This window comes from Rhinatrema bivittatum, chromosome 3, assembly GCF_901001135.1.
Source record: "Rhinatrema bivittatum chromosome 3, aRhiBiv1.1, whole genome shotgun sequence".
Taxonomy (NCBI): Eukaryota; Metazoa; Chordata; class Amphibia; order Gymnophiona; family Rhinatrematidae; genus Rhinatrema; species Rhinatrema bivittatum.
The window spans coordinates 31,778,100-31,792,975 of NC_042617.1; the positions used below are offsets into that span (position 1 = coordinate 31,778,100).

Sequence of the window (14,876 nt, forward strand, 5' to 3'; positions counted from 1 at the left end):
GATTTCGCCCTGATCAGCCAATCGTCTAGGTAGGGATGGACCAGGATTCTTTCCCGCCTGAGCGCCGCTGCAACCACTACGATCACCTTGGTGAAGGTCCGTGGCGACGTGGCCAGCCCGAAGGGCAAAGCCCGGAACTGGAAGTGGCGTCCCAGCACCTTGAAGCGTAGGTAGAGCTGATGATCCTGATGAATCGGGATATGCAGGTAGGCTTCTGATAAATCTAAGGCCGTGAGGAATTCTCCTGGCTGCACTGCGTTCTTGACTGAGCGCAGAGTTTCCATGCGAAACCTCGGGACCCGTAAGTATCGGTTGACTGACTTGAGGTCCAGTACGGGCCGGAAGGTGCCCTCTTTCTTGGGTACCATGAAATAAATGGAATAATGCCCAGAATTCATTTCCCGTGCAGGTACCGGGATTATGGCTTTCAAGGACAGGAACCTCGCCAGGGTAGCTTCCAAGGCTGCCTTCTTGTGGATTGGACACGAAGATTCCACAAACCTGTCCGGAGGGAGATGATGAAAAGTCCAGATAATACCCCTCTCGGATGGTGGCGAGGACCCACTGGTCCGACGTAATCTCGACCCATCTGGGGTAGAAGAGGGTTAACCTGCCCCCTATGGTTCCATCCCCCGGATGGATCGGCTGATTCTCATTGTGAGGCACGGCCGGGACCTGAACCCGGACCTGTTCCCCTCTTGCGCTGCTTGGTCCGAAAGGACTGATTCCTGGCCTGAGGACGAGGTGCCTGGTAGCGACTCCTATAGGGAATGAAGCGCTGGGAGCTTCTACCCCTGGAGGGCCTTGGAAAGGCACGCTGGTTCCTTCTGAACCGATCTTCCGGCAGTCGAGGTACTGGAGAGGCGCCCCATGTGCTGGCCAGTCTATCAAGGTCGCTGCCAAACAGGAAAGAGCCCCTAAAGGGCATTCTGGTGAGGCGTGTCTTTGAAGGAGCATCAGCTGACCAATTCCGGATCCAGAGTTGCCGCCTGGCGGCTACGGAGGATGAAATCCCCTTGGCTGTGGTCCGGACTAGGTCTGATGCAGCATCCGTGAGGAACGAGAGAGCAGACTCCATGTCTGCTGCCGGAGCATTGTTCCTGACCTGTGACAAACAGGAACGTGTCACCACTGTGCAGCAGGTTGCGATCCGCAAAGATAGAGCTGCCACCTCAAAGGTCTGTTTCAGGATGGCGTCCAGTCGCCGGTCATGAGGCTCCTTGAGGGCCGCCCCCCCTCAACTGGAATGGTAGTGAGCTTGACCACAGCGCTAATCAAGGCGTCCACCTGAGGGCAAGCCAGCAGCTCCTGGATAGCCAGTGCCAATGGGTACATGCCTGTCAGGGCCCGACCCCCTTTGAATGAGGCCGCAGGTGCAGCCCATTCTAAATCGATCAGTTGTTGTGCTGCTTGCAAGAAAGGAAAATGGCGGGCTGTAGGACGAAGACCTTCCAGCAGGGGGTTCTGCACAGAGGGTACCGTAGTGCTGGGACCTGTAATATCCAACTCCGCCAGGCACTGAGAAACCAGGTCGGAGAGATTCTCTTTAGGGAAGAACCGCCTCATGGTTCGGTATGGCTCAATCCCTGAGGGAAGTTCCCCCTCGTCCGGGGGTTCAGACTCGTCCGGTGAAACATCAGGGTCCGTCTGAACCGGACTGTCTGGAGGTGGGAGGTCCTGCCCACGATAAGGGCGCGACGGTCCAGGGACAGGATCCACAGGAGCTGCAACCGCAGCCGGAGCCACAGCAACAGCAGCAGCAGGGCCTGGACAGGAAGCTGATTGCATCTGTACAAAGGCATGAATTCCCTTAAAGAGATCCACCCAGGAAATGGAAGCGGTCTCTAATCGCCAGGGTACTAGGTCCCCCGGGATTCCAGGTTGGTCGAGACTGCCCGCTAGATCCGGGGTAGCCCCTGGGGAACTGTCAGCAAACCTCGGTTGAGACTGGTCCTGGCCCGAGGCTCCCACGGCCTCCTCACATTGGGCACAAAGGGAGTCTGGCTCTTCACTGTGCATGGCCCGAAGCTGGCATGCTGAGCAGAGGCCGAGGGCTTTAATGCCAGAATCAGGAGGCGCCGCCGCTGAAGATGCTGAGGCGTTCTGTTCCATCGTGGAATATACGCCAAATACAATAGGCGCACAACAATATGCGACAGCAATGTGCGCTTAATACAAGAAGCGCGCAATAGTATGCGGCAGCAAAATGGCGCTGAATAAAACAGGTGCTCAATAGTATGCGGCAGCAATATACGCTTAATACAACAGGCGCTTAATAATATGCGGCAGCCATATACGCGTAATACAACAGGCGCTTAATACAACAGGCGCTGAATACAACAGGCGCACAATATTATGCGGCAGCAATATACGCTTAATACAACAGGTGCTTAATAATATGCGGCAGCCATATACGCGTAATACAACAGGCGCTCAATACAACAGGCGCTCAATACAACAGGCGCTCAATACAACAGGCGCTTAATAATATGCGACAGCAATATACGCTTAATACAACAGGCGCTTAATACAACAGGCGCTCAAGAATATATGGCAGCAATATACTCTCAATGCTATCCAATATGCGCTCATCAGCATGCGGTTAGCAATGGATGCTCAATTCTATCCAATATGCGCTCATTAATATGCGGTCAGAAATGGACGCTCAATGCTATCCAATATGCGCTCAGTAGTCTGCGGTCAGCAATATACGCACAAGGAAATACAATATGTGCTTAGTAGTATGCAACATGCATTCAATGATATCTCATATGCGCTTAAGCAAAAACAGGCGCCTATCATGGGCGCTCAACACCTGAACAAGGCAGACAAAATGGCGACCTCCACGGCGTGCCACATGCAGGCAACGCCACCGATCCTCGTTCCTCGGAGACCAAAAGTAAGAGATGTACGCCTTACCTGATCCTCGGCGCTTCCCGGCTGGAACCCGGGCGGTCTCCGGCTGCGGGGGGAGAGGGCAAGTACCTTCACCGCCGCGTTTGAGGAAATGCACCCACTGCCTCGTCCACGCCGGGACCGAGGCGCCTCTCTCGCCCCGCCCGAGCCTCGCCCGGGGGCTACGTCCCTGCCGCGATTCGGCCACCGAACCAAGGTCTTAAACCTCCGGGGGATCGCGGAAATCACCCCGGGAAACTCAACTGGGGGAGGGACCCCAAGGGTATCACCGCAGGAGTGCGGGGCTCGATGTTACTGTAGAAATTTAGTTAAGAAGAAAGGAAAAAATAGAAAGTAGATTGGAAACACACTCAGCGAGCGTGCAGGCTCTCCAAACTGCTTTGGAGACGGAAATTACTGAGTTGCTACGCTTCCTGTGGGGGTATATATACCCGTGCTGACGTCAGATCCGTCTCCAACTGCTAGCACGAGCATACTATACCCATTCATTCTGAGTCCATCTGGCTACACGCTAGGAAAGAGATGTTTCAAACCCGCTAACACACATAGTTTAAATAAACCTGATTTAATGGCAGTTTTAATTTGAGACTGAATGCAAAGGGTTGAGTCAATCAAAAGCCCTACACTTTTAATAGGTTCTTTAATGGGAAAACCATTTATCAAACAAGAAGAAATCCTGATGAGGACTTGAATGCAGTCTCTGGATCAATAGAAAATTTGTTTTAGACATATTTAGCAATAATGTGTTTGGTGCAACCATTGTTTAATGCAGTGGTTCTCAACCTTTTTTCTGTTGGGACACACCTGACAGATGGTTCTCACATGCGTGACACACTGACCCATGATCGTCATGGGGCTAGATGTAAAAGTACAGTTTGCATCCTCGGGAACCCCCCTGACCCACAATAATGGATGTAAAGCAGAATTATGACATTCCCCATACAACTCACCCTACAAAAAAGATATTCTGGTTCTGGTGTCATCTCAGTAACAGCAACTCAAACTCCTTCTACTTCCAGGCTCAATAGCCCTACTTATGAAAAGACAGCAGTTTACCACCAATGCATGTCCTCTTGAGAAAACACAACAAATAAGACTGATAAAACTCTTACATGTTAGTAAAATATCTCATCTCGGTAACAGACACAGAACCGACCTAACATACTCCCAGGATCTGTAGTAATGCACACAAACTAATCCGCACATAGTTACACCTGTATTATGGAATACACTCAAACAGGAGCAACCCTATCTATGAAAAGGCAACACTATAAATATTAAATCAGGTCCTAAAAACCAATACACCTCTTATTAGGAAAACAGAACTAGCAAGCAGCTATAGATCCCCACACAGAAATAATTGTAAAACTATACTAATAAGCAGAATAAATGTTTCTAAACAGCTATGAACAGAATAACATCCAACAATTAAAAAACTCATAAAAACTATTAAAAAATTCTCCAAACACCAATAAAATATTTCAAAAAAAGCAGACACATCACATAATATTAAATAATTAAAATGGCAGTCAATCAAGAAAAATAAACTTAAAAAGCCACCTTTACTTACTCCCTCCAGCAGCTCTCCTACTCCTCTTCCATGCAGGCCGTAGCACACAGCAGAAGCAGCAGTAGAGGCTAAGCTCTATACTCATGGTCCTCTTCCTTAATGCCCATGTCTCTCACACACACACACACCATACCAGTCATGCCCCCATGACCAGTTTCTGTCTCTCACACACCAATCATCTCCCAAACAGTCTTTGACACACACACACCAGTCACCTTCCTGAACAGTTTCTCTCATGCCATACACACACACAGGCTTCCCACTCCCGTGTTCTACTTACATATACGGGCTTCTCACTCTCATAAACACTTTCTCTGTCTCGCACACACTCATCAGTCTCTCACTCCCATGCTTGTTCTCTCCACATGCACAAGCTTCTCATTCCCATAATCACTTTCTTTCTCTCTCACACACACACACACACACAAACACACACCAGTCACCTGATCTCTCTCATGCATACACACACACAGGCTTCTCACTCCCATGTTCTCTTTCAGATATACAGACTTCTCACTCCCATGCTGTGTCTCACACACATCCAGGTTTCTCACTCCCATGCTCACTCTTCACATGCACAGGCTTCTCATTCCCATAATCACTTTCTCTCTGTTACACACACATACATACACACACACACACACCAGTCTCTCTCTCATTTCCATGCTCGCTCTCCACTGCACAGGCTTCTCATTCCCTGAATCACATTCTCTCTCATATATTCACACACACCAGTCTCTTTCTCTCATAGACACCGTCACCTTACCAACCAGTCTCTTGCTCTCATGCATGCACCCACACAGAGGCTTCCCACTCCCATGCTCTCTCTCTCACATAATCAGGCTTCTCACTCCCATGCTTGCTTTCACACACATCCACCCCCCCACAACAGCAGGCTTCTTCCGCCCATGCTTTCTGACATACCCAGATTTCTCACTTCAATGCTTTTTCTCTCTCTCTCTCACACACACACATCAGTCACCTCCCTGACTAATGTCTCACTCTCACATACACATCAGTCATCTCCTTGAGCAGTCACTTTCATTGTCTCTCACATATACACATACATCAGCTCTCTGAGCAGTTTCTCTCACTCACACACATGCTCTCAATCACACGCAGGCTGGCTGCTTCTTTCTCTCACTCACTTCCTCTTCCCCGCCCCTCCCCGAGCAGAAATGGTAGTTGTAGCAGCCTCCTCCTCCAGCCCCCGCAAGCCAAGAAAGTAGAATCCCATCGGCCGCGGGAGGCTCATGCTGCTGTCTCCTTTCTCGATTACCGGCTGCTTCAATTGCTCGGGGGCCGATGCTGCAGCCACCACTGCTACTTTATCACGCGGCACAGCTCTTTCTTCTTCCCGCGCACCGCGTATCACTTCCTGTTCCGGGTCACGGGGGGGGGGGGGGGGGGGGGCAGGCGCGGGAAGAAGAAAAGGCCAGCCGCAGGTGCCACGGCTTCTTTTAGCACTGCTGCCGTTCCCACTGGGCTTGAACGTGTTGATAGCCCGGCGGCAATGGCAGCAGGGAAGAACGAGCAGCGGGAGGGACCGGGAGCACGCGACACACCAGCCGGGGCTTGGCGACACACTGTGTTGCGACACACCGGTTGAGAACCGCTGGTTTAATGGATGTAATACGGATGTACAAATGTTCCAGAGTCTCATTCCAGGTGGGATGTAACCGAATGAAAAATTGTATGTCATCAGTATAGATTTTGTATCTGTCACAAACATTAGCAAGGGGTTTAGTAATTGGCGCTAAGTACACATTAAATAATACTGCCGACAAGGCAGAGCCCTATGGAACACCAGAAGCTAATTTTTGCCACTGGGAAAAGTCACTGTGGAGGTTAACCTGTTGTGAGTGATTACTAAGCTATGCAGAAAACCAATTTAAGATGTTCCCAGCAATACCACATTCACATAGTCGAAACCAAAGAACGTCATGGTCAATCTAGATAAATGCCTCTACTTAGCCAGCTAAGTCTGAACTTGCGTGGCTTGCAGTTTTTAATATGTGATCACATTGGTGTGCATATGTACTCATATTTTATAACCTGTGCAAATTGTTTGAGCATAGGTTATAAAATATTGTGAGGTAGATATTCATGGCCTATACAGCTAACTAACTTAGCCGGATAACGCTTATCTAAGTTACAACGATATTCAGCTGTATGACTATGTATGGGTGTGCACAAAGTTGGTACGGGACCCAAGATTCAGTCACCACATAAATAGGACTTAGCCAGCTAACCGGTTATGTTCAGTGGCCTCTAGATAGCCGGATAAGTCACTTATCCAGTTATCTAGCTAGCTGGCTAACTTGAGGGCAATGGGCAAATCAGGGCACTACTTAGCCAGATAATATCGCTACTTAGCTGGATAAGTTAAGGCTTAGCCGGATAAGTTTTCCATCCAAGTTAGACCTGCTCATAGCAGGTCTAAACTTAGACAGATACATCTATTGAGCAGGTCTAACTTGGATGGAAAACTTATCCGGCTAAGCCTTAACTTATCCAGCTAAGTAGCGATATTATCTGGCTAAGTAGTGTGCCTGAATCCCGCTCCCAGACTTAAAACGCTCAACTGAGAGAGTGATCAAACAGGTGTCACCTCAGGAGCTCAAGTGGTGTGCCGAAATCTTTTATCTTCTATTTTCTCTTCTTTTTTTTACTGCAAACAATCCCCAGTAGGGAGATGCATGTCCACCATCTGCTGGAGACAGAGAATACTAGCAGGCTGATGTTGTGGCACGGCTGTATGTCAGCTTTACTCCGTCTCCATCTGCTGGTAGGAGTGCATAACCCACTAGTTTTAGAATGGCCTGCCTGAGTTCAGAGGAAGCTTCATTTTTAATTTACTAACTGTGTGCATTAATGTGTGACACTGCAATTTGAAAAATAAGCCACTAAACTGTGCCCCTCTAAGGGGGTATCCTTTTAAAGTGATCTATTATTTCTATCCCAGATTGTGCAATACATTTTTATTTTTACTGTGGAATTTCCTTTTTTTAAAATGTTCTTTACATTTTTTTAAATGCAACTTTTTAAATTAATACAGGTAATTGCTGAGAAGACATCAAGCTGTCAATATTTTTAATCATGATCTTTCAAAGGTTTATTTACCTAATGCAAACTGACAATTCTGTAAGCTGTTGTACAATTATGATTTTCAAACACTTATTACTACTTTAACTGTGTTATCACACAAAGCCAAGAAATATACTGCTTAGTTTATGTGCTTACTTTGAAGCACAACAATATAATTGTGTTCACTGATTTACAAGGAATTTTATCAACTGACAAAGTTCGAAATCTAAATACAAACTTTTTTTTTTTTTTTTTAAAGAAATCTAAATTCCTATTCGGAACTTTAAAAATGCTTACCACCAAATATGTATGTATTATATTTAGGCTTGTCACTTTTGTGGCAAATTGACTATTTCAAATATTAAACAAATCTGGAACTATACATATTTAGATTTTTTGTTTCCTTTGAAAGTACACAATATCAACACTCAAGTACAAACATAGCTATGGCAAAGAACTGCACAAGTTCCTATATTTAGATTCCAATTTCTCACTGTAATTTGAAGTATGTTTTTGGAACCCTTTTAGGTAATAAAACAATTTGCAAATCAAAACAACCCTGAACGATCTGCTTTCAAAATGTGCAACTCTACTACAAAACCAGCAACCAACTCTGTCTTAATCTGAGGACTTGGAACATGCTCACTTCAGACATCCTGTCCAATCTTCATTCTGTTAGTATCTTGAAGGCTTCTTCTGGAATGATGCCTTGCTCCTTATGGAAATAAAAATATTGATTTCAATTAAGTCTGTAAGAGGGAACATTGAATCATGGGCCTTGCTAGATTTCACAAGCATACTGGATTTGGATTTCCTTCCTCCTTCCTTGTATTTCCATCTATCATTTCTTTATGCTCTGCTCACATTTTTCTCCTCTTTCTCCATTAAACTCTGTATCTCACATTCCCTAGCTGTCTTCTACCTTGGTTTCTTGACACTCTGTTCAAGATTCGGCACACAGAAATGATGCCAAAGACTACAAGTCTTTTATTATGACTGCAGCCCATCTTTTTTAAAAATCCCCTCTGTTTATGTTATATGCAAATCTTACAGATATCAGCGTAATAGAACAAGTTTATGGAGATGATGAAGCAGATACTTGATTTTTCTAAGAATTATGGTAGTGAACATCATGAGCTAGGATGTGTGCTCTGGAGAGTTACAAACAGGTTTAGTTTTCAGGGTAAGCAAGCTATGCACATTTACCTGTCAAACAATATCAGGGTGAATTTTCGAAAGGTTACTTGCACAAAAAAGGGCCATATATGCGTGTATGTGGGTTGAACACGTGTGAGGCTTATTTTAAAAAGGTAAAAGTAAAGAACCCCAAAAATTTAAGAAAAAAAGGTGTCATGTGTGCATATGTGCGTGAGAAAAAAGAAAAGGGGGGGGGGGCAGGGCAGGGCATGGGCATCCTGGGATGGGGCCAAATAACTTTGCTACATGAATTGCGGTATATAAAAAAATAAATAAATATTGCATGCATAAAGCCCCATTTTACAACCAGCTGCTGCAATGTGTGGCCGTCTGTTAGCCAGGTGCATTTACTACTGCTGCTGATGAGGTGCAAGTGTGCAGAAATCTCTGTTTAGGCCTAGATCGATTGGGTAAGGGGTCCGGATCAACTGGGAGGCGTGCAGAAGGAAGAATGACATTGAGGTGGACAAATGGGTAAAACTGGCAAGGCCTTCACGTGACCATGTTTAAAAATCCGCTTCCCTGTGTATGTTAAAGCTGACATATCCTTGCAAAGTGCATATCTTCCGCGTTTGCTCGAGAAACTGCTTAAAATTAGGAGCATACATATGCGCAGTAGGTGAATTTTAAATCTTAGGCATGTAAATGTGAGCATGATTTAAAATTCCACCGTCTGTTTGTTCGTGCACCCATATGCCTTAGACCCATAAGACCCATTTGGGCCTTAGACATCATGTTATATGTAAATTGATGTGATATGTCAAATCGAATGTCGGTATAGAAAAATAAATAAATAAATAATAAATAAATAATATGCACATGTTTTAAAATCAGCCTGTATGTGCACAAATGCATCTTCCTTTTATTTATATTCATTAGAGAGATCATGAAAGACCTATCTGCAGCTCACACTGACAAACCCCTACATGAGCAAGACTTTTAAAAACAAAATCACCTCAACAAATAAAATTCAGGATGGAAAGTGTAACTATTTCTTTATTTTAACTGCTGATTGAAATTATTTAAAGTCTTTGTTACAGTGCTCCTTTACATGTTTTAATAGAGACAGAAAAAATACCTTGAATGCAGCAAAAACCTCTGCAGCTTGAGCAATATTCCAATTATTCTCATCAAGGCATCTGAAGGAGATAAAATAAGAAATTCTTGAAAGTATTTAAAAGAGGGTACATTAAATGAATAGTTAGGGATATACATGATGTGCAACACTTCTAAAACTTGTAATTAGATTTACATGTTTAGCTGCTTTCAGATGCTTATTTTCTAAAGTGGGTTAAATGCTTGTTTGGATATCTAATGTGCATTAAAACAGCATGTATTTGGGCCTCTTGTGTGTTAGTTCTAATGCAAAAATATAATTTTAATATGCTATAGTGCATAGTCCTTCGCCCTCCCCCCACCTTCCCCTTCCTTCCCCTACCTAACCCACACCCCCCCCGGCCCTATCTAAACCCCTCCCTTACCTTTGTTTCATGATTTACGCCTGCTAAAAGCAGACGTAAATCAGCGTGCGCCGGCCGGCTGCCCCGCTTCATGTTTATTTATTTATTTTATTTATTTAGGGTTTTTTATACCGACATTTTCGATATAAATATCAAATCAGGTCGGTTTCGATAGAACAAAACTGTCGGGGGTAAAGCGTTACATTAAACAGAGTTTTGAACAAAAGAACGTAAATCATTAAATATTAAATATAAAATAGACAACAATAATTCCGGTCCCGGGGGCTGGTCCGGAGGCCGCGGCCACGCCTCCAGAATGCCCCTGGGCCGAAACCACGCCCGCGTCGCCGCCCCCGAAACGCCACATCATTCGGCAACGCCCCTGACACGCCCCTTTAAAAAAGCCCCGGGACTTACTTGCGTCCCGGGGCTCTGCACGCGCCGGCGGCCTATGCAAAATAGGCCGCCGGCACAGAGCATTTAAAATCCTCCCCTAAGTGTGTAGTCTTTAAAGGACCAGTCACAATCTTAAAGTTAATTCTGTAATAAAAACCGAGATAGAGACATGGACATGATTAATTACATTTAACATTATTGATCACTAGCTATGTTACCGAACCTTATGGCACCCTTGTAAATGTGCAAATCACAGTATCATTAATTTTATGTGCCTTGATGTAAACCGTTGTGACGGTATCCTCCAAACGACAGTATAGAAAAGATTTAAAATAAATAAATAAATAAATAAATAAATAAATATTAAAATGGATCTCACCACAAACTTAAGCCATGTGATTTGTGGTAACCCACTGGCTACCACACAAACTATAATCACAATACATGTAGTAAACTTTTTGAGAGGGTGCACCTGCCAATGTCCCCAGGTAAAAACAAGGTCCACTGTAGCCTAAAGACTGTCCCACAATAGCAGATGAAGGGGCTCTTAGGCCGATGCCCTATTTCAGTTCCCTCCTATTCCGTTAGATGGATACCTACTCCTGGAGGGAAATGTGGGCAATGCACAATTTGTGCAGAATTTACCTTTTAATGCACAGAATTTGAATGCTCCACTCTAGTGAAACAAAGAACCACCAGATTTGGGCACCTGTGGAAGGAGGGGGGGTGGAGGAGGAGGAGCCTGTGCCATCTTCTACTTGTATCAAAAGGCTCTCTCAATATAAGAAGTGGAGTGCACAAACTCCTGTGCTGTTCTTGCGAGTCTTTGAGAACAGCAAGAAGATTCAGGCACCGTCCTCAGACCCATGTGGTGCAGGAAGATGCTGTGCTGGGAGTCACTGGTGGTGCAAGAGACAACTGGAGAATGAGTTGGGGGGGGGGGGGGGGGAGAGGAGAGTGCAGGGAGAGGCAAGCTGAGGCCATATGACCAGATTCACAGCTCTGCAGGTACACAGTATATTTGGTGCAATGAAGAGCTCTCAGAAGACTTTCTCTCTCCTGCCACAGTGCATTTGAACAGAGGACAAAATTCCCTTACAACACAGCAGCAGCAGTTTTTGGAAGCTTTATTTTTTTTCTCATTTATTTATTGGGTTATTGAACAACTACATAAAACTGTGTCTTAACAATGCAGAACCATAGTTAATTTCACAAACCCAGCAATATATTGTGTCAAATATGACAAATAAAAATAATAATAAAAATAACTTCATGAATAACAGTGACCATCTATCCCAGACATTCAAAAACGAAAACCCAAGCGTTCAGTATCTAAACCCCAAGATCTGGTGACATATAACAGCCAGACTGAGCATGAAGATAACCTAAAGATGTATAGCAAAAGAGCCTGAAACTAGTGGGCTGTGAATCGTCACCTTTGTACCCGTAACGTGTAACCCTCTCATTTTCCCCTACCCCTTCCCCCCCCCCCCCCCCGAAATAAGCTTGTAGCATGCAATATGAAAGAGTGGTCAAAGGAATGGTGGATGAGATGAACGTTGTAACTGCTATGTTGGCCATCCTGGGCTCACACATCTGGGATAGCATTTTCTTTAATTTACAAGTATTTAATGATAGCTAATTTAAGATAAATTCAATTTAAAATTATACATAGAAGTTATATTTCTAGAACAACAGGTTATTATATGAGATTGTGGAATAATAATTTATGTTTAAAATGTAAAATACAAAATGGTACTTTTTGTCATATGTTTACAGAATGTCATAAGTTAAAAATATATTGGAGTAAAGTACAATGTTTTTTAGAAAAAATGTTAAATACCAATATTGAATGGTCAGGTAAATTATTGTATTTACACTTATGTGAACACATGAATAGGATGTCCAATGGAGAAAATCTTTTTTTATGTTTATCACTTTTATTGGCTAAAAAAAATACCTTAATATCTTGGAAAGAAGAAGAAGTACCACTATATGAAACATGGATAAAATTATTACACCATACTGCATTATATGAAATTCAAAGAAGAAAAGATATTCAAAATCCTCATCAAAAAATAAAACAAAGAAAATATTTCCAATTATGGAAAAATGTTTTGTTATATATTACTTAAATATATTTAAAGGAGAATGTTTATAATAATTAGAAAAATATATTGATGTTATTTATTTAGAACCAATTCTTTATTATAAATTTAAGGAAAAGTATTTAGGGAAAGTAGTTGGGAAGACTTAGTAATAAAAGGGGGAGAATAGTTGGGTTTGGGAAAGAATTACAAATTATATTTTAATTGTAAAATTTTTAAAGAAAATTGTTATTGTCTAATTGAATTTATATTTAATTTGTATATTATGAAAATTTCAATAAAAATATTAATTAAAAAAAAAAAAAAAAAGCATCAAGATTGAGTGGTATGTGAACCCCCAGGTATTTCATAGAGCTGGAAACCCAGCGCAAGGGAAAGGTTCCCTCCCAGCCTTGACGCACATTCTCACTAATGTCTACAGCCTCAGATTTGTCTTGGTTAATTTTTAATCCTGCAAACTGTTGCGATCGGTCTGCGACGGCTTCACCCCGCCTACCTCACTCTTCTTGTGGCTCCTCCCGCTCACCTCGGACTACTGGCTGCCACGGCGACTGTCTGCTGACCTCTCCGGCGTCCCCGGACCGGCTTTAGTGCTGCTTCCCTCCATGCTCCTCCAAGGTACCATAGGGTGTGCGCATACGCCGCCCTCATCTTTATTTCCTCGTTGGCGCGAACCTCAGGGGCGTCCCCCTGAGATGACGTCATGCTGCCCAGATATTTAAGCCTACAACTTTTGCTAGCTATTCGAGTTAGCAACCGGAACTGTACGGATGGGATTCACGCTCTCTGTATCGAAGCTTCTCTGCCACTCCAGCGTTATCTGGAACTCTTAATTCTAATGGGGTACCCGCTCCTCAGGGGCCTCTTCTGCTTCTTTCAGGTGCTATCAGGAAACCGGTACTCGCTCCTCGAGGGCCCATGTTCCCTGAGTCGCTGCCTGCATCTACAACCCTTTCTACTTGGAAGACTTCACTAACAGTTTCCATCTGTAAGTACAACTACCATCTATTCCACAGTACTGCTTCCCTGGAACCAGGTACTCGCTCCTCGAGGGCCTGCCCTCTGTTCCAGTGCCAGACCTCTCATCTAGTTGAATTGCTGTGAGTACAATACCACTGAGTCTCTCTGCTCTAAGGGATCAGGTACTCGCTCCTCTAGGGCCTGCTCTCCCTGTCTCGGAGCTTCTCCCATTCTACCTGGGACTCTGTATGTTTCTCACTGTGTACTCATAACTCTCAGTCTCTTTCCACTACAGCACAGCCAAGCAGAGGATTTACTATTTCAGCGTCCTGTGGGATACTCGCCCAGCCGGGCTCAACATCTACTACTCACTATTGCCACCTCTGGTGGTTTCCAAAACTGTTTAAATAAAGATTCAAATCTGTGTTTGTGTGTCCAGAGTCTAGCCCAACACCATGGTCCCTCACGGGACTGCCCCCGTGAGTGTGGTCAGCTGCCACAATGTCCAAGGGACCATCCAAACATCAATAACCATAACACAAACTGGCCAAATTGTGCTTGTAATGCCAGCAAAACAGGTAAGGAATTTTGTGGAGAGGTAAGGAATACCAACACATCATCTGTAAAAACAGCTGTTTTAAAAATCTCGGTCTGGGGGGTCATCTAAGTTGGGGCCACTAAAGCCCCGAATTTCAGGATGGAGTTTGATTTTCCTCAGAAGGGGGTAAATGGAAAGGATAAATAAGAGAGGGGACAAGGGGCAACCTTGGCATACCCCGGATTGTAGATGAACCTCTCCTGATTGACAACCATTTGAAATCATGATAGAGACTGGGTTTTGATAAAGCAGCCCAATATATTGTAAGAGAGTTTTCTGGAAGCCGTATCTTTCCAGAACAGAAAAAAGATATGACCATGAAACTCTGTCGAATGCCTTCTCAGAATTGAAGCCTATTGCTAGTGCAAGGATACTACTGATCTGATAACATTTCATGGCCAATAGTAGTTTGATAATGTGGGTGCCTGCTACCCTCCCCTTTACGGATCCTACTTGATTATGCGAAATTAGAAGGGGCAAGACCAAATTGATTCTATTATCTAAGATTTTTGCTAGATTTTTAAGGTCACGATTTAAGAGAGAGATGGGTCGATAAGAGGAGGGAAGAGGAGAATCCTTCCCCG

At 44.2% G+C, this 14,876-nt stretch overlaps 1 protein-coding gene across 3 annotated transcripts in view; it reads right to left on the reverse strand.

The window, feature by feature from the left end:
* Positions 1–7,574: 7,574 nt before the first annotated feature.
* LOC115086762 (nuclear RNA export factor 1-like) overlaps positions 7,575–14,876 on the reverse strand; it is a 433,094-nt gene continuing 425,792 nt past the window's right edge. For all 3 annotated transcript variants that reach the window (XM_029593060.1, XM_029593058.1, XM_029593057.1), the window contains 2 exons: positions 9,849–9,909; positions 7,575–8,288 (listed from right to left, as the gene is read on the reverse strand). In XM_029593060.1, coding sequence (XP_029448920.1) covers positions 8,241–8,288; positions 9,849–9,909 — 109 coding nt within the window. In that variant the 3' untranslated portion in view covers positions 7,575–8,240. The remainder of the gene's footprint in view (positions 8,289–9,848; positions 9,910–14,876) is intronic.